The 22,706-nt window shown below is 38.2% G+C and overlaps 1 protein-coding gene across 2 annotated transcripts in view; it reads right to left on the bottom strand.

Moving 5' to 3' along the window:
• Window positions 1-22,706, bottom strand: part of LOC122742651 (solute carrier family 4 member 1 adaptor protein) — a 32,893-nt gene that overhangs the window by 5,050 nt on the left and 5,137 nt on the right. For both annotated transcript variants that reach the window (XM_043987042.1, XM_043987040.1), the window contains exons 4-10: window positions 22,362-22,422; window positions 17,949-18,088; window positions 17,252-17,412; window positions 14,016-14,085; window positions 9,774-9,960; window positions 6,084-6,195; window positions 3,050-3,269 (exon numbers count right to left, since the gene is read on the bottom strand). In XM_043987042.1, the coding sequence (XP_043842977.1) occupies window positions 3,050-3,269; window positions 6,084-6,195; window positions 9,774-9,960; window positions 14,016-14,085; window positions 17,252-17,412; window positions 17,949-18,088; window positions 22,362-22,422 (951 nt within the window). The remainder of the gene's footprint in view (window positions 1-3,049; window positions 3,270-6,083; window positions 6,196-9,773; window positions 9,961-14,015; window positions 14,086-17,251; window positions 17,413-17,948; window positions 18,089-22,361; window positions 22,423-22,706) is intronic.

The raw sequence follows: 22,706 nt of genomic DNA, 5'->3' as shown, positions 1-22,706 counted from the left end.
TATTCTAGGGATGGAAAAGAAATGCATCTTTGAATAAGGACCAGAAGAAATCATCTGGTTCAACTCATTTATTTTACATATGAGAAGACTGAAGCCTGGAAAGGAAAGGTCACTTACCTGGTGTCACCCAGCTGCTTGGTGCTACAGCCAGGACTAAGTATCTTTTTTTTTGGCAGGGCAATGGGGGTTAAGTGACTTGCCTAGGGTCACACAGCTAGTAAGTGTTAAGTGTCTGAGGCCGGATTTGAACTCAGGTATTCCTGACTCCAGGGCCGGTGCTCTATCCACTGCGCCACCTAGCTGCCCCTAGGACTAAGTATCTTGACTCCTCATCCAAGATTCCTTTTCCTCCACCACACTGACCCAAGAGGCAGCTCAGCTTAGATGCTTTCTGGACAAAGAGTCCCTATCATAACTCAGGATGTTTCTGGACCATAAGTATGACAGCTAGTTTGAGTTACAGATTTCACAACTATCAACTTCTGGCAACTGTAGAAATGAAATTGTATGGGGCATCCAGGAGGGTCAAAGTAGCGGGGCAGAAAGCTTGTAAAAGCATAAAGGCACACTATATAAGCAAGAAATATTTCTTTTGGAATACATTTTAAATTGTTTAGGAGAGACTAAGTGCTGAAACAAAAGTCAAGCTCAATCTGTTTAGACCTGCAAGAGTTAAATCTTTTTTGTGTGTGCCATTGACCCCTTCTGAGAAAAATGCTTTTAAATGCATAAAATAAAATACATACTGGTCCTTGAATAATATACAGGACCTCTATAAATATTCATTTGTTCAAACAGCTAACCCTCTACATGTAGAAAGAAACATTGTCAAATGAATTAACCAAGGAAACTGAATAACAAGGTCTCATGAAGCATGTTTTTTAGAAGAACACAGGAACAGGGAGAAAAATAAATGCCTTTGAAATCAAGAGAAAGGAAAAAGCACAAAGGTCAAGAATAATAATATTTATATATATACTAGTCATATGAAACCAGGAGTCACAATCTGTGATATGACAATTCGGCAAATTATAAGCTAGAAATATGTAATCTATAAAATGCCTGTAGCCCTCTGATGGACACATGAGTATCTTTAGTAATAGGTGGTGAAGTCTACTAACAAAGGGGACTATAACATATTGATGTCATTTAGGAATAAATCTGTGTAGCCCTCTGTAGTCCAGGAGGGGGATGCTTCAAGTAAGTAGGAAGAGGCTGAGGTATGACAGAAAACTTCGGGGGGCACACCTCGTCCGACCCATAGCTGAACAGTCTCCTCAACAACACACAACAAGGGGTCAACCAGCCTTTACTTGAAGACCTCTAGAGTGAAAGGAATCCCACCACCTCTTCGGACAACCCATTCCACTTCTGGACATTCTGCTGACACAAAGCCTAAATTTGCCTTTCTGAAACTTCCGTCCACTGTTCTTAATCCTGATTTCTGGAGCAATAAGGAGAATGAGTCTAATCTCTCTTCGGGCTAAAAGCTTCTAAACAGCTGAGGACAGTCATCATATCAACCCTAAATCTGATCTTCTCTTCTTCTATTAAGGCTAAGACTGGGGGAAGGAGAGAAATAATTACCAGAATCAAGTCTACAAATTATCAAAAGGTTGGGCATTGGGGGCAGCTAGGTGGCGCAGTGGATAGAGCACCGGCCTTGGATTCAGGAGTACCTGAGTTCAAATCCAGCCTCAGACACTTAACACTTACTAGCTGTGTGACCTTGGGCAAGTCACTTAACCCCAATTGCCTCACCAAAAACCAAAACAAAACAAACCAAAACAAAACAAAAAAAAGGTTGGGCATTCTGTGGCCTGGAGGGAAGTATATCTCTCTCTCTCAGTGGGCAGACTCTCCTGAATTGCCCCTAGAAAAGAAGTAGCACTGAGGCGGTATCTTAACAAAGAACTCTTTCCGTTCACTAGCCCTACAGGAACTGAGAAGGAGGAATGGGCTGACTGCCACAGGGCTCCAACTTTTGGTATCGAACACACCCTTCCTGGTGTGCTTGTCCCCTCTTTTCTATGATTGATCAGAGGTCCGATTTGTGCACACAAGGTTTAGAGAGACAAGGAGGTTAGAATACTCCTCTTGCTATTGGGCTGGATCAGCAAACAGGTCCTTTCCAGCCCAAATGAAACAAACAAATAAAGAAAAATGGAGGCCCACCAGCCCCTAAATATTCATGAGTAAAGATGACACTAGAAGAAATTGAAAGGTCCACCCCAAGTTCACTCTGAGGCTGAATTGTAAACAGAATTAAGAGAGAGAAAGTACCACTGTGGGGGGGCTAATTTGCTAACTAGAGCATTAGCCTAGGTTCTCAAATTGTGATCCAGGGATCCCCAAGGGGAGGCCTATGAGGCCAGAATTCTCATAATAATACTAAGACATTTAAATTTCTAATATGTTAAATATCAGGGAGCTAGGTGGCACAGTGGATAGAGTGCCGGGCCTAAGGTCAATCTGGTCTCAGACACTTACTAGTTGTGTGACCCTGAGCAAGTCATTTAACCCTGTTTGCTTCAGTTTCCTGATCTGTAAAATGAACTGGAGAAGGAAATGGCAAACTACTCCAGTACCTATGCCAAGAAAACCCTAAATACAGTCATGAAAGTCAGGCATAACAAAAACAACTGAACAACAACAAATGTTAAATACCAATAGCTATAACCCACATAAATAAACACTCTTTGGGAGAGTCCTTGATAAATTTTTTTTTGGGGGGAGGGTGAGGCAATGAGGGTTAAGTGACTTGCCCAGGGTCACACAGCTAGTAAGTGTGAAGTATTTAAGGCCGGATTTGAACTCAGGTTCTCCTCCAGGGCCAGTACTTTATCCACAGCTCCACTTAGCTGCCCCGAGTCCTTGATAATTTTTAAGCATATAAAAGTGTCCTGAGACCCAAAAGTTTGAGAACTACTGCTCTAGCAGATACATAAAGCCAACAGAGAATTAAGAGTCAGATTTCCTTTTGTAAACCCATCAGCTTGTAATATTAGGAAACATTCTCTCACTAGAACACAAGAAATGAAAAAGTTACCATGTCTGGTGTCCACCAGTTTGTTCTGACTTGAAAGATCTGGAGTTTCTTCCATGGCTTCTTCTGACTGCATTTCCATTTTAAGAGGTGCATGATTCATTGATCCTATTTCTTCTTTGTGTTCTTCTTCTTCTTCTTCCTCCTCCTCTTCCTCTTCTTCAGGCTCATCCTTCATTTTTATTAAACTTGGAGGGAGTGCTGGACGCTTAGGGGGCAACTTCTGCAATGGAAGAAAAAGGATAAATCGGTAAACTTACCTAAAGTAAAAGAAAAAAACAAATTTCTCTAATAGAGTTGGCTAAAGAGAAGGGGGACAAGAAATCACATTGTTAAGCCGACAATCTCTTAAGTCTATCAGAAGGATAATTTCCATGTGAAACTTTAATCTTTCATGACTTTAGTCAGTCTAGAATTAACCTCTAAGGGCAAAAAAATATTCTTTTTTTTTTTTTGGTGAGGCAATTGGGGTTAAGTGACTTACTCAGGGTCACACAGCTAGTAAGTGTTAAGTGTCTAAGGCTGGATTTGAACTCAGGTCCTCCTGACTCCGGGGCCAGTGCTTTATCCACTGCGCCACCTAGCTGCCCCGCAAAAGAATATTAATAACAAAATGCACAGAGCAGTCTGCAAGGATAGGGAAGCTGGTTCCAGGAGACTATTAAAAAACAAGAACAAGCAAAAGAGAGCTGATTAATCAACTAGAATGATCAAAGGCTATTTTCAGTAGAGAAGAAAAATGAAATATGAAGAAAGCTACTTGCAGGAGCTTGTGATACTAAGTTGGCTTAGGACGCTGAAGCCTCAGAGAATATACTACCTCTGAAGCTATACATGAACTCTACAGAAGGACTTGTTTTGGTTTGGTTTGGTTTTTTTGTGAGGCAATTGGGGTTAAGTGACTTGCCCATGGTCACACAGCTAGTAAGTGTTATGTGTCTGAGGCCGGATTTGAACTCAAGTCCTCCTGAATCCAGGGCTGGTGCTCTATCCACTGTACCACCTAGCTGCCCCCAAAATGACATTTTTTTTTTTTTGTAGGGCAATGAGAGTTAAGTGACTTGCCCAGTGGTCACATAGCTAGTAAGTGTCAAGTGTCCGAGGCCAGATTTGAACTCAGGTCCTCCTGACTCCAGGGCTGGTGCTTTATCCATTGTGCCACCTAGCTGCCCCTACAGAAGGACTACTCAAGGAGACAAGGTAGATTAAGCCATAGAGAAACATTCAATCTGAGGTCTGTGAATCAGATTGAGAACTGGAATAATAGGTGCAGCTGATGATTACTGACAAAGGTATTTACACCTTAGTTTTTGTTTTCTTTAAAAATGTGCTTTGAAAGAAAGCAACACATTTTAAATACAGTGTTCATTCAGCCACATTCCAGGATGTGCTACATGAGAAGAGCAGGATCATGTGCTAGATCATTAGTCAGAGACTGTGCTTGGCCTTGGCTCCACCCTGATAGCTGGCTCTGGGGAACAGGGAAAGTCTATTTCCCCATCTACAAAATGTACAGGTTGGGCTAGAAAATATCAAAATTCTCTTCAAGCTCTAAAATTAACTATTCTTTTTTGCTCAAAAAAAAAAAAGAAAGAAAGAAACAGAAAAAGTTATTTTCCCCTTCCATCTCAAGTAAATCACCCTGTGTCATAAGTTGCTCAATCTACACCGCCTAGAGCCAGGCATCATTGCTACCTGGTGATGGTCTACTCTAAACACAGGTTTGTTTTAAGCATCGAATATCTCCCACTGGTTGCAATTGCAAAAGAAAACTTCTCAAGTGGTAACAAATATCCATTTACCAGTCAACTGTCTTATCTGTCATTTGGTTTTCTACACACCAGGAAGAAGTGCCCACTGCATATAATCTCTCCCCATTTAGAGGGTAAATTATATCAACCATCACCAAATGAGCAAACTGCCAACTACTTTTCTTGTCAAGCTGTTTAGATATCAATCAATTCACCATGGCCTGATCTCCCAAGGATGAGCTGACAAAGAACAGTCTCTGACTGGCCTGAATGAGAATCACACAGAAAGAGGGGGGGGGGGGGCAGCACAGTACAATGGGAATAATAGCACTGGATCCCAGAATACCTAGGTTCAAATACCAGCTCTATGGTGACTGTATGGGCAAGTCTCTGGATCTTGTTTTGGTTTTTTTTCACTCGAAAAATGAAGGGGTTGGACTAAAGGACTCTGCTCCAAATCTTATAGACATAAGTATCCTCGACGAAGGCATTGAAGTTCCTCCATAAACAATCACTCTTGTTTGTTTGTTTGTTTTTTGGGGAGCGCAATGAGGGTTAAATGACTTGCCCAGGGTTACACAGCTGGTAAGTGTCAAGTGTCTGAGGCCAGATTGTTTAAATTGTCCTCCAGCTTCTACTTATTTCACTCTGTGTTAATTCATACAGTTCTTCCCACGTTTCTTTGAATGCCCCATATTTGGTGTTTCTAATAATGTAATATCACATTAGATTTGTGTGCTGCACTTTGTTCAGACATTCTCAAATCAATGGACAACCACTTTTGTTTCTAAGTTGTTGTTGTTTGCTTTTGTTGCCACAAAAAAAATTATTCAATATAAATAATTGAATTCTTTTTTAAATTAAATTAAATTAATTTATTTTTTGCAGGGCAATGGGGGTTAAGTGACTTACTCAGGGTCACACAGCTAGTAAGTGCCAGGGGCCGGATTTGAACTCAGGTCCTCCTGAATCCAGGGCTGGTGCTTTATCCACTGTACCACCTAACTGCCCCCAACAATCACTTTTCTTTTTTTTTTGTGGGGCAATGGGGGTTAAGTGACTTGCCCAGGGTCACACAGCTAGTAAGTGTCAAGTGTCTGAGGCCAGATTTGAACTCAGGTACTCCTGAATCCAGGGCCGGTGCTTTATCCACTGCTCCACCTAGCTGCCCCCAACAATCACTTTTAACATTCCGAAAGGATTTTATCTATCAACAAGAAGATGAGTGGAAAGCAGCATAGGATTGACTCAAGGACCAAAAGTTTACATTTTCTTCCACAACTTACCCCTACTGTTCCAGTTTTCAATTTAAATTTGCTCCCTCCTTTCATGGCACCAAAAAGAGGCAATGTTAGCTTTTTAGGCTTGTTTTCCAAATTTTCGGTCTGGTTTTCTGTCCTATTAAGAAAGAGCCATTACTACCTGTAACCACTGAGTCACTGCAACAAATGCCTAAGTACTGCTATGACATATAACAAAATAACCTTGGTAAAGCAAAAAATGGTACTATTAGAGATTTGATTGTATTAGCAGTAAAAAACAAAACAAAACAAAAACTATTCCACTTAAAACAATTAAAATTAACATCACTGGTTTTCACAGAAGTAGTCAAAACAATTAAGAACAAGAAAATACCTATTCTCTGGCCTGGTGATTTCCAAGACTCAAGGGAGCAGCAGCAGTTGTAACAACCCCAGCAGCAGTTACTAGTATTTTAAGGTTTGAAAATTTTTTCCTCAGGGCAACTAGGTGGTGCAGTGGATAAAGCACCAGCCCTGGATTCAGGAGTACCTGAGTTCAAATCCGACCTCAGACACTTGACACTAGTTGTGACCCTGAGCAAGTCACTTAACCGCCATTTCCCCGAAAAAAAAAAAAAAGAAAAGAGAAATGAAAATGTTTTCCTCACAATGACCCTGTATAGTCATTGTGCAGCCTAAGTATTATTAGTGCTTTTTTACAGATGAAGAAATGGAAGGCCTTGAGAAGTCACACAGCTGGGAAGGATCAGAGCCAGGTCTGGCCCTCCTTCCACAACACTTCCTGGCCTCTCTCAACCTTGCTTTCACCAAACTATGACCCTATGGCATGAGTCCCACAAGTAAGAGGAGAGAATTTGAAAGAATTATCTATATAGAGGCAGGAGTTGTAGCCTAACACTAATAATCCTTTTCTTCCCACTGATTTTTTTTTTTGCAGGGCAATAAGGGTTAAGTGACTTGCCCAGGGTCACACAGCTAGTAAGTGTCAAGTGTCTGAGACCAGATTTGAACTCAGGTCCTTCTGAATCCAGGGCCAGTGTTCTATCCACTGTGCCAGCTAGCTGCCCCCATCTTCCCACTGATTTTTGAAGGGACCACAGAGACAGCAATGATCTATCTGAGGATCATTCCTTATTCTATAGGAGCTGCAGAGTCGTCGTTATTGTTATCCTTTGTTCTCAAAGAGGACCATGACATCAGGAGGTGGTGTCATGACTTGCAGCGAACTGTATTGAAGTGAGAGAAGGTTGTGTAAAGTCACCAGCCTCACTCTCGACTCCAGAGCCATCTGGGTCCTGTGGTAAGATGGGAAGTCATCAGGAATACCAGAGATGGGACCCCAGATGTTTGAGGCAATTGGAGTTAAGTGACTTGCTCAGGGTCACACAGCTAGTAAGTGGCAAATGTCTGAGGTCACATTTGAACTCTGGTCCTCCTGACTCCAGGGCCAGTGTTCTATCTACTGTGCCCCCTAGCTGCCCCAGGAGCTGCAGAGTCATATTGAGCCAGAAACCAAATAAGCTAAATCTCCTAGAATAAAGTCACGGTTAAGGGGATGGGAATGAAGCCTGAGTATGAAGCATAAACAGAACCAACCCCAAACTCCAAGATTATACTAAACAGGAATAGAAATTTGCCAACCAGGAGGACCTTCATGTTGGCTAGTAAGACCTAAGTCCTGGAAGAAAAAGGAGAAAAATACATACAACAGAAAAATAAGGTAAATATGAGAAGGGACAGGAAAGAAGAAGAAAAAACATAAGAAAATTAAGAGGCAAAAGACACAAACAGCAGAGAGCCGGCAGATACAGGCTCACAAATATAGGGCTACAAGTGATTTTAGAGGCCATTATGACCAACTCCCCTCATTTTACAGATGAGGAAAATGAGACCTGAGGCTACCCTGAAAGCTGTCATCCATAGCATCTGAGAAGACAGCTAGTCTGGAGACAGAAGAAAACTATAACAGCTCCACAGCATAGGGGAAAATGAGAGTAATAAAAGAGTAGCAAAAAGCTAACAACTTACATTAATGTAGCACTTTAAGAGCTTTCCTCATGACAACCCAGGAAAGAAAGTAGTTCCAAGTATTAAAATACCTGTTTGAGTGGCTTTGTATTTGGCCTCCCACATAGACAGTGATTGCTCCAAAACTCCTAAGGATATTACTAAGAAATAATTTTTTACCACCAAAGTGAGAAAATGTGCTATTAGTTTGTTGTAAATCTTAAATTCCCTCTTAAAACATAAATCTAATGCCATGGTTTGATAGCCCTGACATGGCAAAAGCCCAGCACTGCAAGAAAGGATTTGGCTTTTACTTAACTGCTGCTTTCTAGCCTGTCGTAACAGTGTCTGGAAGATCCTTCAGAGATCCTAGACATACTCATATCATTTTTTACAACTTGAGATTATGTGACTTCCTCCTCCAGTATACTCTAGCTACCTCACTTTCACCCACCCCACAGATCCAATCAGGTGTCAAATGCACTCACAACCACCACCCTAGTTCAGACATCTGAACCTGGCCTGCCTGTTACCCAGGCCTCTTCTCTGGCCCCTCTTCCCTGCCTCAAGTCTTTCCCTATTCCAATTCATTCTTCACACAGCCACATCAATGCTTTTCCTAACCATGTCACTCCCTGATTCAAACTCAAAACAGCTGCTCCCTATTACTGCTAAAATCAAATATAACTTCTCTGTTTGCAATTTAAAAGTCCTGATAATTATGGTCCCATTCTAACTTCCTAGACTGATATATTACTCCCCTCCATGCACTCTACTGTACAGTTCAATCAACTGGGTTTCTTGCTTTTCTTTACATTCCCTCTCCCATCTCCATGTCTTTGCACTGGCTTACTCTGAGCCTGGGATCTATTCTCTCTCCCTCTTCTCCACATCCCCCCACCCCCACCCCTTTTAAAATTCTCTTGGCTTCCAGTGAAACTTGACTCAAGTGCCAGCTTCTGCATGAAGACTTTCCTGGTCCCACTAACAGCCCACTCTCACCCCACCAGTTATCTTCTATCTGTACACACCTACCTATGGGCATGCTTTCTCCTCAAATCTCCTCAAAGGCAGGGACAGTTAAGACTTTATTTTTGTATCCCTGGTCTCTAATATCCTGCTTGGCACATAGCAGATTCTTAAGAATTAATATTTCACATTTAAATAGTGCTTTAAAGTTAACAGTGTAGGGAAGAAAGAGAAAGTGGATTTTTGTTCATTAAAAAATAAAATTTAGGGCAGCTAGGTGGCGCAGTGGATAGAGCACTGGCCTTGGATTCAGGAAGTTCAAATCTGGCCTCAGACACTTGACACTTACTAGCTGTGTGACCCTGGGCAAGTCACTTAACCCTCATTGCTCTGCAAAAAAACCCAAAACAAAACAAACCCCCCCCAAAATTTAATTTTGACAGATAAAAGGTTTACAAAGTGAACCTATAATAATCTCAATAATAATCCTGTGCCATTTTACAAATGAGTAAACAAATTCTGAGAAGGGAAATAACTTGTCATTTTCACAAAGCTAAAACATATCAGAGCTAACATTTGAAACAATTCTCCTGAATACAAGTCTCACACTCTTTCCACTATATCATACATTGCCTCTAATCTCAGAATAGAAATAGTTCAATTCCAAATGTATCACATAACAACTTTTGCCTATTTCAAATTCTATTTCAAGGTCTGAACGAAATTACTAACACTCACTTTTTAAGCTCTGGCATCTCTGTTGGTTTCACAAGTTTAATCAGCCCTTTAAGTCTCTGCTGTTCTTTCTTCAGCTCAAAGGTTCTTAAATGAAGCTTTTTCCGGGACACACCATCTAATGTACTCCCTGATTTGATTTCTGTCATGAATGCATCCAAAGAATCCTGAGGTGTAGACTCTGACAAGCCTGGCAAAAAAGAAGAGATAATTTGTTAGAAAATAATGTGCCCAAAAGGTCTACAGAGATAATAATGACACGGCTTTGTAGTAAGATATTAAGGTCATAACAGTAATACAGTAAGATACTAAGGTCACAGAACTGGATCCCCAGCAATCACTATGACCATCACTATGACCATGTAAATGCCACTAAGACTGGTACCAAGGCACAGCACTGTCAAATAGCAATGGAATGTATTTAATAAAGAACATTTTAGAAGATAAAAGAAAGAATTATAAGGAAATCCAAGTTAGTCAGCCTCCTAACATTACTCTTAAAAATAATAAAAGATACATGAGAGAAGAAAAATGGTGCCAAATCCAAAAAAGAATTTTAATTAATTTTTTTTTTGTGGGGCGATGGGGGTTAAGTGACTCGCCCAGGGTCACACAGCTAGTAAGTGTCAAGTGTCTGAGGCTGGATTTGAACTCAGGAACTCCTGAATCCAGGGCCAGTGCTTTATCCACTGCACCACCTAGCTGCCCCCTTCAAAATAGAATTTAAATGTAGCTCCCTGAAATAAACAAAGCAAGAAGAGCACTGATGTAATTTTTAAAATATTGTTTCAAAGCAACTGAAACAGCTAATGAACAAGAAGTAATGCAGATGGAAAAAGAAACAACATAGAATTATTTGAGTTATATAGGCCAACATCATCAATCTAATTTCAGTGACCTGTTTGGTCCCATAGCTAGGATATATCAGGGGTGACTCTGAGGCCAACCTTCTCTGCACTAACACTGTATTGCCTCTTATATTTTATGTACACTGAAACAACAAAAATTAAGTAAAATAATGGCAAGTAGAACATTAACAGGACATAAGGGATTTATTTATGTTAAAAACACTGCAAGATTGAGGATCATAGATCTAAAGTTGGAAAGGACCTCACCCCAATCTCCTCATTTCACAGAAGAAACTGAAACGGAAAGATCTTTCCTAAATATGATGAAAAAGTATTCAAATCACCAACTAATATCAAGAAAAGGTGAAATGTATAAGGTATTCCCACTAAAAATAGGTATAAAGTCTCCTGCCGTCAATCCTATTATAGTATTAGACACGTTGGCTTAGCAATAAAGGTTGAAAAGGGGGCAGAGTCTTCATAACTATAAATGTGAATGGGATAAACTCATTCATTGCATGGAAGTGGATAGCAGAATGGATTAAAAACCCAAATCCTACAATATGTTGTTTACAAGAAACACACTTGAAGCAGAAAGATACACACAGAATACATGTAAGGGGCTAGAACAAAATCTATTATGCTTCAGCTGAAGCAAAGAAAGCAGGGGTAGCAATCATGATTTCACACAAAGCAAAAGCAAAAGTAGATCTAGTTAAAAGAGATAAAGAAGGAAACTCTATCTTGCTGGAAGATACCATAGACAATGAAGTCATATCAATACTTAACAAATATGCACCAAATGGTATAGCATCTAAATTTCTGAAGAAGTTAAATGAATTACAAGAAGAAATGGATAATAAAACTATCCTAGTGGGGGACCTTAACCTTCCCCTCTCAAAACTAGATAAATCTTACCAAAAAAGAAACAAAAAAGAAGTTAAGGAAATGAATAAAAATCTTGAAAAGTTAGATATGAGAGATCTCTGGAGAAAACTGAATGGGAATAGAAAGGAATATACCTTCTTCTCATCAGTACATGGGACCTACACAAAAACAAGATGCAGAAAAGTAGAAATAGTAAACACATCCTTTTCAGATCATAATGCAATAAAAATTACATTCAATAATTGACAATTGAAAGAGAGATTAAAAATCAATTGGGAGGGGCAGCTAGGTGGCGCAGTGGATAGAGCACTGGCCTTGGATTCAGGAAGTTCAAATCCGGCCTCAGACACTTAACACTTACTAGCTGCGTGACCCTGGGCAAGTCACTTAACCCTCATTGCCCCCCCCCCCACCAAAAAAAAAGATTAATGAACATTATTAGGAGGGGAAAAAAATCAATTGGAAATTAAATAATCTGATCCTAAAAAACAAGTGGGTCAAAGAACAAGTCACAGAAACAAATGATGATTTCATTAAAGAAAATGACAATGATGAGACAACAATATCAAAATTTATGGGATGGGGCAGCTAAGTGGCACAGTGGATAAAGAACCAGCCCTGGATTCAGGAGGACCTGAGTTCAAATCCAGCCTCCCACACTTGATACTTACTAGCTGTGTGACCCTAGGCAAGTCACTTAACCCTCATTGCTTCGGGAAAAAAAATTTATGGGATGCAGCCAAATTGGTACTTAGGGGAAATTTTATATCCCTAACTGCTTATATCAATAAAATAGAGAAAAAGCAGATCAATGAATTAGGCATGCAACTAAAAAACCTAGAAAATAAAAAGGGGGAAGGGAATAAGCATTTATTAAGCACCTACTATGTGCCAGGAACTGTGCTTAGCACTTTACAATGATTATCTCATCTAGTCTTCCCAATCCTGCAAAATAGGTGCTATTATTTCCCCCTTTATAGAGATGAGGAAACTGAGGCAAAACGGAGGTTAAATGACTTGCCCAGGGTCACATGGCTCATGTCTATGGCTGGATTTGAAATCAGACCTTCCTTATTCCACACCCAGCACTTTATCCACTAAAAAGCATTGGTGATAGAGAAATTAAAATATCTATTTTCAGATGACATGACTATCTAGAAAACTCAAGACACTAAACGAAAATCTTGAGTTAATAAATGGCAATAGCAAAAGGAGCCAGGTATGAAATAACTCTTTGAAATGTAACTACATAACTGCTTTTGAAATGTAACTACTAACAAAAAAGTCAATATGAAAAAAAATACCATTTGGAACATTAACAAAATGTGCAAAATATTTTGGGATCAACATATGAACAAATACAAGAGTATTATGTAAATGTAACTTAAAAATTATTTGGACAGAAATTCAAAAAGTGATCAAGTTGGAGGGATACATTTCCTGCTCATAGTTAGACAGAAAAAACATATTAAAATTGTAAATATTTCTGAAATTAATTTATAGATTTAATTTAATATTAAGAGAACAATTCTTAAATTAGATAAGACCATTAAAAAAGTTCGTTTAGAACAGACAAAAATATCAAAAAAATTATGACCATTAGAAATGGAACAGGGCACTTGCCTTAACAGATTTCAAAACTTCCTAGTAATAACAGAATAAAAAAGGCAGAGAAACAGATCACTAGAACTATGCAAAAACAAAACCTTAAGAACATAAGAAATTAGTATTTAAGAAAAACTCATGATTAAAAAAACAAGGAGATGAGTCATTATTCAATTAAAACTCTTGGGAAAATTGGATAGCTCTTTAGCAAAAACAGAGTAAGATCTATAACTCACACTAAATAATATGATACACTCTTAACTAGATAAATGATATAAGTATTCAAAATTTTTACAAAAACTGGAAGAAAAATAATATATTTAATTCAATTTTCAAAAGTAAAAACAAATGTATCGGGGCAGCTAGGTGGCACAGTGGATAGAGCACTGGCCCTGGAGTCAGGAGTACCTGGGTTCAAATCCGGCCTCAGACACTTAACACTTACTAGCTGTGTGACCCTGGGCATGTCACTTAACCCCAATTGCCTCACTAAAAAACAAAAAACAAAAAACAAAAAAAAAAAACAACAGGGACTCAACAAATGCTTCTTGAATGACCACATAAACGAGTTAATGAAGGATTCATTCATTTCTGTGTTTATATTTATGCTTCCAAATTAACCTAGCAAGAAGAAAACCATTGAAAAAAATCAGTATTCTACTGTCACCCCACTATAGCGGAAAGATAAAGTAGTCCTATTCCTGGTTTGCTTCAAAAAAGTTTCATGAACAACCTACAAACCACTACTGTATGTCTGTCATAGAGACATCAATCTGCCTAAGTTTTGAGAATCACCAGAAAGTTGACCACAGCCATTTGAAAATTGTCTACTAAGCTGTTCCAGGGAGTGGAGGGAGTACTCAGACTAAGGAACTCAGAGATCACTGGAAATAATGAGTCTTACCTTTGCCTGAGACTTTCAACTTCTCTGAAATCTCAGCAAGTTCTTTCTCTGCATTATTTAACTTCCCAATCTAAAATAAAATAAAAAAGTTTAGCAAACCAATAACCTATCAACAACTGTGTATACCATTTGATATAGCTATACTAATGCTGGGCTTATACCCCTAAAGAGATCAAAGAAAGGGGGAAAAGACCCACATGTACAATAACAGTTATAGCAGCTCTTTTGATAATGGCAAAGAACTGGCAACTAAGAAAGTGTCCACCAACTGAAAAATGGCTGAAAAAGTTATGTTATATGAATGTAATGGAACAAGAAATGAAAAAAGGATACTTTCAGAGAAAACTAAAAGGACTTCTATGAACTAATACGGAGTAAATTGAGGAGAACTGGGAGAACAATTTAGACAATGTCAACCCTTTAAAGAAAAACAAGCTTGAAAGACTTGAGAACTCTGATCAATGCAATGACCAACCATGATTCTAGGGAACCAAAAATGAAGCATGCTCCCCACCCCCTGCCAGATAAGTGATAGCTTAAAATGCAGAATGAAACATACATTTTGGATATTTTTAGACAAGGATTGTTTTGCTTGGCTATTCACAGTTGTTACAAGGATTTTTCTTTCCTTTTTAATTGTTCAACCGGAGGTAAGGAAAGTAGGAGGGAGAGAAAATAAATAGAAAAAAACATATATGTATATACATACACACAAAAAAATAGCTAAATACAAGATGGTATGAGAAGCAGGGTACTAGTGCTTGGGGGGGGTGGTTAGTAAGGAAATCCTACATGTAGAAGATGGAGCCTGAGCTTTATCTTAAAAGCAAGAGAGGGATTCCTGAGGCAGAATTAAGGAAGGAGTACATTCCTGCAAAGGCATAAAAGGCACAAGATTAAATGTCATGTGAGGAAAAGAGAAGGCCAATTTGGCTAGATCTCAGAGAATGAGAGCGGGTAATATCCAACAAGGCTAGAAAAAGAGGTTGAGGTCTGGCTGTGTATGGCCTTTTTTTCTTTTAAATTTATTCATTTATTTAAACTTTTGAGTTCCAAATACTAGCCCTCTCTCATTCCCTCCCTCCCTACCCTCCTTACCCCCCCACCAAGGTTGCAAGCAATCAGTATAGGTTATACATGTGGAATTATGTAAAACAGTACCATATTAGTCATTTTACATAAAAAGACTCAAAAAAAAAAAAGAGAAAGCACAAAATAGCATGCTTCAGCTTGTGTTCAATCAACATCAGTTCTTTCTCTGGAGGTGGATAGTATGCTTCATCATTAGTCCTTTGGGATTGTCTTGGATCATTGTATTGTTGAGAGTAGTTAAGTCATTCACGATTGCTCATAGAGCTATAATGCTGTCATGTGTACAGCTTTTAAAAGCTAAACAGAAGAATTTTTATTTTATTCTAGAGTCAAGAGGAAGCACTAGAGTTGGATGAGTAAGGAAGCTGCATAGATCTTCACTTAAAGAAAATTACTGTGGCACAAGCAATGTGTGGATGGCTGGACTGGTAAGAGGCTTGAGTCAGAGAGGTCAATTATGAGGCTGTTAAAATAATTTAGGGGCAGCTAGGTGGCACAGTGGATAGAACACCGGACCTGGAGTCAGGAGGACCTGAGTTCAAGTCCGGCCTCAGACACTTAACACTTAACTAGCTATGTGACAAGTCACTTAACCCCAACTGCCTCACAAAAAAAAAATAAATAAATAAAAATTAAAAAATTTTAGGTTACAGGTGATGAGAGTCAGAATTAAGGTGGCAGCTGTCTGAGTGGAGAGAAAGGGTAAGATGCAAGATGTTGTGTAAGTAGAAATGATAAGATTTGGCAACTGCTTATATATGGAGTGAGACAGAGTGAGGAGTCCAGGATAAAGCTAAGATTATGTACCTGAGATACTGGAGGATGGTGTTTTGAATAGAAATAGATAAGTTTGGAAGATGACTGGATTTAGGGGGAAAAGATAATGCGTTTAGCTTTAGGCATATTGAGTTCAAAATGTCTTGAACACCCAGTTTGAAATATCCAATAGGTAGCTGGTGATTTAGAACTGAAGTGGAGGGGAGAAAGGGAATACCAGGGCTAGATATGTAGGTGTGAGAGTCATCTGCAGCTAGTTAAAACTCAAGGGAACTGATAAGGATACCAAGAGAGAAAGATAAAGGGAAAAGAGAAGAGGGACCAGGAGAGAACTATGGGAAACACTCATAATTAGGGGAAGTGACTAGCAAAGACAGAGATCAGACAATTAGCAGGCAAACCAATACAGAGTAGTGTTACAAAAACCCAGAGAGAAGAGTAACTATTAGACAGTCATCAATAGTGTCAAATCCAACAGTTCCATTAAGAAGCATTAGATCTGAGGAAAGATTATCAGATTTGGGAATCAAGAGATCATTGGTAACTTTGAAGACAAATGTTTCAGTTGAGTGATTAAGTCAAATGGCAAAAGGTTAAGGCATATTGAAGAGGTACAAGAAGTTTCAAGGAGTTTAGATGACAAAGGCAGGAGAGATATAGGAAAAACTTGAGAAGCTAGATAGTAGGACTCAGTAAGGTTGGGGTTTTTTGGGGGTTTTTTTGGTTTTGTTTCTTAAGGCTAGAGAGTATGTTTGAAAACAGTAGGGAGGGAACCAGTTAACAGGGAAAAGTTGAAGATTTGAGAAATACTGAGGATGCTTGAGGATTAAATCTGCTGGAGAAGACCAAATGGGATGAAATCAAGTGCATATATCCTTGGTAGAGAGAATGATTATCTCTCAGTTAGAGGCTGGGAAAAAGGAAAAGAGTGAGAGATGTTGAAGATGTCAGAATTGAGTAAGACTGAAAGTACAAGACAGATTTCAAATTTTATTTTACTTGATCCAAAAGCATTGGTTAGTGGCACTTTTTTCACTATAGGTCAATGGAACAGGAATTAGAAACTGTGTAAATTCTGTATACTTCCCAGGAGAATGCTATCAACATGTAGCATATGTAGTATAACACTAGACAAGTAAAAAAAATCTAATATACCCTTTGGAATCTAATGCTAATATACCCTTCAAAATGCTTTTAATTTTTCCTTGTTAGTCCATGCTAAGGGCTATTTTATTTTCCCTTAGTCCTGATTTGAAAGAATTTTAAAATTTAAGCTGTACTTACTTCTCTATTTCAAAGCATCAAAATGTTATCATAGAATAAATTTAGATAAAATAATATTGTAATATAGATGTTTCCATATTTACCAGTGAATCATAGGTCTCTGGCTTATCATCAATCTTTCCAGCTTTTTTCATCCTGTTCAGTCGCTTCTTCTCAACCAATCCGGTTCGATCAAGGAACGTATCATCATCACTGTCATAATAATCTTCTTCTTCCCAGTTCTTAGCTTTCCTTTTTCGAGATACTAAAGTATTCATAACAGATTAAAAAGTGAAAAGTTAGAAATTTTAAGTTTTTTTTTTACTGTCTTTTGTTTCTGAAAATACTACTCCCCCTCCTCACCAGATCAAACCTTCCACTCTAACAAGAAAATAGCTGAACAAAAACACATCTGACAGTGTCAATAATACTGTGCCCTATTAATCCTTTTTTCTGCTGAGAAAAGAAGAGATATTTCATTATCTATTCTTCAATACCATCACTGATTTTACTACTCCTAATAGAGCTTCCTTTTAGTGACATTTTCATTTGAATGGTAGTCTTGTATATTGTTCTTTGGGTTCTGTTTACTTCATTCTGAATTAATTCATGGGATTCTTCATCATTTCTTATTACACCATAATATTCCATTATATTCATATACTGTAGCTTTATCAAAAGGATGGAGAAAGTGAAGGGTAAGCTCACTCGGATAATAAAGATTAATATAGTTTCAACCTTAACTATTTTCATAAGAAAGAAGCTTCAGAAGTCTGTCAGATGCCTTGCCTGGCTACTGACCTGCCTCTTGACGCAGCAAGCCCAAAGCATCAAGCATCCGACAGGCTTCCAGGGAGCACTGCATCATTGCTTCCTTTTTCTTCCCTGAGTGAATGGCCTCAGCCACTAGTTGTTTTCCTGATGAATCATCCACAGGCAACCTGCATCAGTTTGGAAGAAATAGTAACACAAATATCAATGAGGAAAAGGAGCTAATATTTGATAGCATTTGCCACAGATGTCTGAATGGCTCAATTCAAACAATTCAACACATTTATTAAATGCCTATTAGGTACCAGGCACTGTGTTATAAAGACAAAAATAAAACAGCTCCTGCTCTAAACTATCATTTATCAGATGGTAAGTTCCTTGAGGGCAGGGACTAACTTTTGCCTCTTTTTGCCAGGACAGTGCCTGGCATATAGTAGGAATTTAATAAATGTCTACTGATTGATTCATTCTAAAGAAGGGGATAGATGCAACATGTATACAAATAAGTGAAGAAAAAAATATAGAAAATACAGGGAAGATGGAGAAATGAGAAGTATTCTATATTGTAGCTCTTTCCCCACTATCAAAAAAGGTAAAGAGCCAACAAAGGAGCAAAACCAGCAATGATAGACAAAGGAAAATGGGAAGAACCTGGAAAAAGTTAACTTTTACAGAAAAAAAAACAACTTAAGACCAGCTCCCCAGCCTTTCACCCACTTTTCCCCTGTGCACAACCCTGTGCTGGCCTGGGGTCTGTGTCCCTGTATCCCTGCAGTTTCAGACTCTATCTTTTGAATTTAGCTTTGTGATAGTGGCCCAGAAAGAAGCTGATCCCAGAGTGGGCTGAAGCTCATGAATCAGACCACTCCCAAGAACTTCAAAGAAGGGGGAACAAGATATAGAGGAGGGAGGGGCCAGGAAATACAGTACCTATCACAACTATTTATAGTACTGTCCAGGAGGGAAAAGGTAGCCAATGGAGAGATCTAGAGAAGGGAATGAGGGCCACAGATTGCTTTCAACCCTGATGCTCCGAGAGAAAAAAGAACAAGGACTGGGGGGAAAGGAACAAAAGAATAAGCACCTTTGCTAGAGATATACCAGGGGAAAACCAGTAATGATTGATAAAAACAGACAAAAAGCTTACCAAGGATAGGAATGTAATGGAATAATATTGTGCTATAAGAAGTGATGACCAGGGGCAGCTAGGTGGCACAGTGGATAGAGCACCAGCTCTGGAGTCAGGAGGACCTGAATTCAAATCTGGCCTCAGACACTTAACACTTAGTAGCTGTGTGACCCTAGGCAAGTCACTTAACCCCAACTACCTCACCCAAAAAAAAAAAAAAAAGAAAAGAAAAGAAAAGAAAAGAAAAGAAAAAAAAGAAGAGAAAAGAAGAAAAGGAAAAAGGAAACGAGCAGATGGATTTCAGAAAAACCTGGAAAGACTTACATGAACTGATGCTGAGTGAAGTGAGCAGAACCTGGAGAACATTGCATACAACAACAGCAACACTATAGAATGATCAACTATGATGGATTTAGCTTTTCTAAGCAAAATTACGATCCAAGACAATTTTAAAAGACTCATTATTTGGGAAAGCATTGGAAATTGTGGGATGCCCATCAATTGGGGAATGGCTGAAGAAGTTGTGGTATATGAATGTAATGGAATACTACTGTGCTGTAAGAAATGATGAGCAGGCAAATTTCAGAAAAATCTGGAAAGACTTACATGAACTGATACTGAGTGAGGTGAGCAGAACCAGAACACAATAACAGCAACATTGTGCTACGATCAACTGTGATAAACTTACAATGCAATACAATGATCCAAGACAATTCCAAAATACTCATGATGGAAAATGCTTTCCACATCCAGAAAAAAACACTATAGTTTGAATGCAAAGGACACTATTTTCACTTTTTTTGATGTTTTTTAAATTCTTCTTTTTTTTGGTTTTTTCCTTTTGTTCTGATTCTTCTCTCACAAGATAACTAATTTGGAAATATGTTCAACATGATTGTACTGTATATCTATCAGATTGTTTACTGCCTTGAGGAGGGAGAGGAAAAAACCTGGAACTCAAAATCTTACAAAAATGAATGTTGAAAGCTATATTTACATGTAATTGAAAAAAAGTAAAATACTATTAAGATTTTTTTTAAAGTTTACCAATTAGGAGAAATAAACAAATATTCAAAGAATCAACCAATAAACATTTATCAAGCACCTACTATCTGCTGGGGATACAAAAAAAAAGAAGCAAAAGACATCTAGACCCTGCCCTCCAGGAACTCAATGTAATGAAGGAGACAACATGAAAACAAATATATACAAAGAAAACTAGATCCAGGATAAATAGGAAATAATTAAGAAAGGCACTGGAATTAAGAGGGGTTGGGTAAGGCTTCCAGTAAAAGACAGAATTTTAGTTTGGACTTAAAGTTAGTCAAGGAAGTCAGTAGGCAGAATGGAGGAGGAACGTCATTTCAAGTATTTAGGACGACTAGAGAAAATGCCCAGAGCAAATGCCCATCAGTTGGGGAATGGCTGAACAAGTTGTGGCATATGAATGTAATGGAATACTATTGTGCTGTAAGAAACGATGAGCAGGAGGAGTTCAGAGAAATCTAGAAGGTTTCTGATGCTGACTGAGAGGAGCAGAACCAGGAGAACATTATACACAGTAACAGCAACATTGTGTGATGAACAATGGAGATAGTCTTGGCTCTTCCCAGCAGTGAAATGATCCAAAACAATTTCAAAGAACTCATGATAGAAAATGTTCTCAACATCCAGGAAAAAGAACTGTGGATTATGAATGCAGATTGAACCATACTGCTTCTACTTTTGGGCTGGTTTTTTTTTCCTTCTTTTTTGAGGTTTTCCCCTTATGCTCTGATTCTTCTTTCACAATATGACTAATGCATAAATACGTTTAATGTGATTGTACATATATAACCTATATCAATCAGATTGCTTTCTGTCTTGGGGAGGAGGGAGGGAAGGAGAAAAATTTGGAACTAAAAATCTTATGAAAACAAATGTTGAAAACTATCCTTACATGTAACTGGAAAGTAATAAAATACTTTTATTAAAAAAAAAAGGGGGGGGGGCAGCTAGGTGGCACAGTGGATAGAGCACTGGCCCTGGAGTCAGGAGTACCTGAGTTCAAATCCGGCCTCAGACTCTTAACACTTACTAGCTGTGTGACCCTGGGCAAGTCACTTAACCCCAATTGCCTCACCAAAAAAAAAAAAGGAAAAGAAAAAAGAAAATGCCCAGAGCTTGAGACATAAAATGTCTTGTTTGTGGAATAGCCAGGAGGCCAGTGTCACTGAGTTAAAGAATATATGTCTGGGAATAAGGTATAAGAAGACTTGAAAGTTAGAAGGGGGCCTAGTTTATGAAAACAGAGCATTCTGTTAAAAAAAGTCATTTCCATAGACTAGTACTTTATAACACTCAAAATCCCCTGAAAGTAAAGATCATACAAATAGTTCTATAACACCCTCTGAAACAACAATAAAGCAACCCTAAGATCGTTTAGATTGGTTCAGAAGAGCAATAAATGAATTAAGTAAAAATATAAAAGAAATAATGACAAATTAGTACTCATAATGAAGAAATCAGCAAGTCCAAAGAGAGACTAAAGGATTTAAGAGAGTTCGGAATGATACAGTCACTCTAAATAACACAATCTCTTAAAAAGAGAACAAAAAATTAACTAAACAAAATAAAAACATATACAAAGTTTTACAAAATTATTTCAAGAGGAAAAGCATGACGATAATGGGAAGATCAGAAAAGGATTCCTACATCAAGTAGCTACTGAGTTCTTCAAACAAAGTTAGGAATTTGATGAATTGGGAGGTGAGAAGAGAGTACATTCCAAACATGGGAACCATCAGTATAACAGCAGGAGCTAAGAGATCAAAGGTCAAAAATGGGACATAGCTGGCCTAACAGTTTGATAGGAAAGGAGAATTTGTAAAGGGAAATTAAATTAAAAAAAACATGAAAAAGAAAGTAGGAAACAGGTTGAAAATTTTCAATTTTATTCTAGAGGTAACAGGAAGTTACTAAAGATACTTGAGTAGGGGAGTTACATGATCAGGTCTATAGTTTAAGAATATCAATTGGGTGGCTATGTGGAAGATCAATCAAAAAAGGGAGCAACAAATTCTTAAATTGCTTTCTCCTACTCTCCACTATTATGCTTCAAATTCCTTCAAAAGAAAAGTAACACCATTTCCTCAGATACGAAGAGGTAGTACCTATCCGGCCTCAGACACTTAATAAGTACCTATCAAATACTAAAACCCAAACTCAGGATTAACTTCTTTTATAAACCGAATAATCTTTAAACTCTTATTTCAGACTATGAATGAAGCTTAAAATTAATTAACCTGTAAGGGGAGAATGGAAAGAACACATACCTAACTCTGCAAAGCCAAGTGCTGTGGCCTTGTTCATCATATTCATATTCTAATTCTTCTCCTACAGAGGTGAAAAAAGGAGAGATATTTGTAATAACAACCAAAAGTTACTTACTCAATTAAATTCAGTTATTAGTTGAATTTGATATACATGGGGAAGAAAGTCAGAGTTAAATAATTCTATGTAAAATATATTTTTTAACCATATGAAATTACCATGTATGGTAGGAATTGCAGGATATTGTATGAATTAGGAACAGATCTGTAAGAAACTAATTCAATATCCCCAATTCCAAAGTTTTCTGCTAAGGATCTAAGCAAAGTGAAAAATGTCCTTTGTTTCAG

Source organism: Dromiciops gliroides, chromosome 2, assembly GCF_019393635.1.
Source record: "Dromiciops gliroides isolate mDroGli1 chromosome 2, mDroGli1.pri, whole genome shotgun sequence".
In the NCBI taxonomy this organism is placed as follows: Eukaryota; Metazoa; Chordata; class Mammalia; order Microbiotheria; family Microbiotheriidae; genus Dromiciops; species Dromiciops gliroides.
Note: the sequence above shows the minus strand (reverse complement) of the source record. Positions and strands in the feature narration are given on the sequence as shown.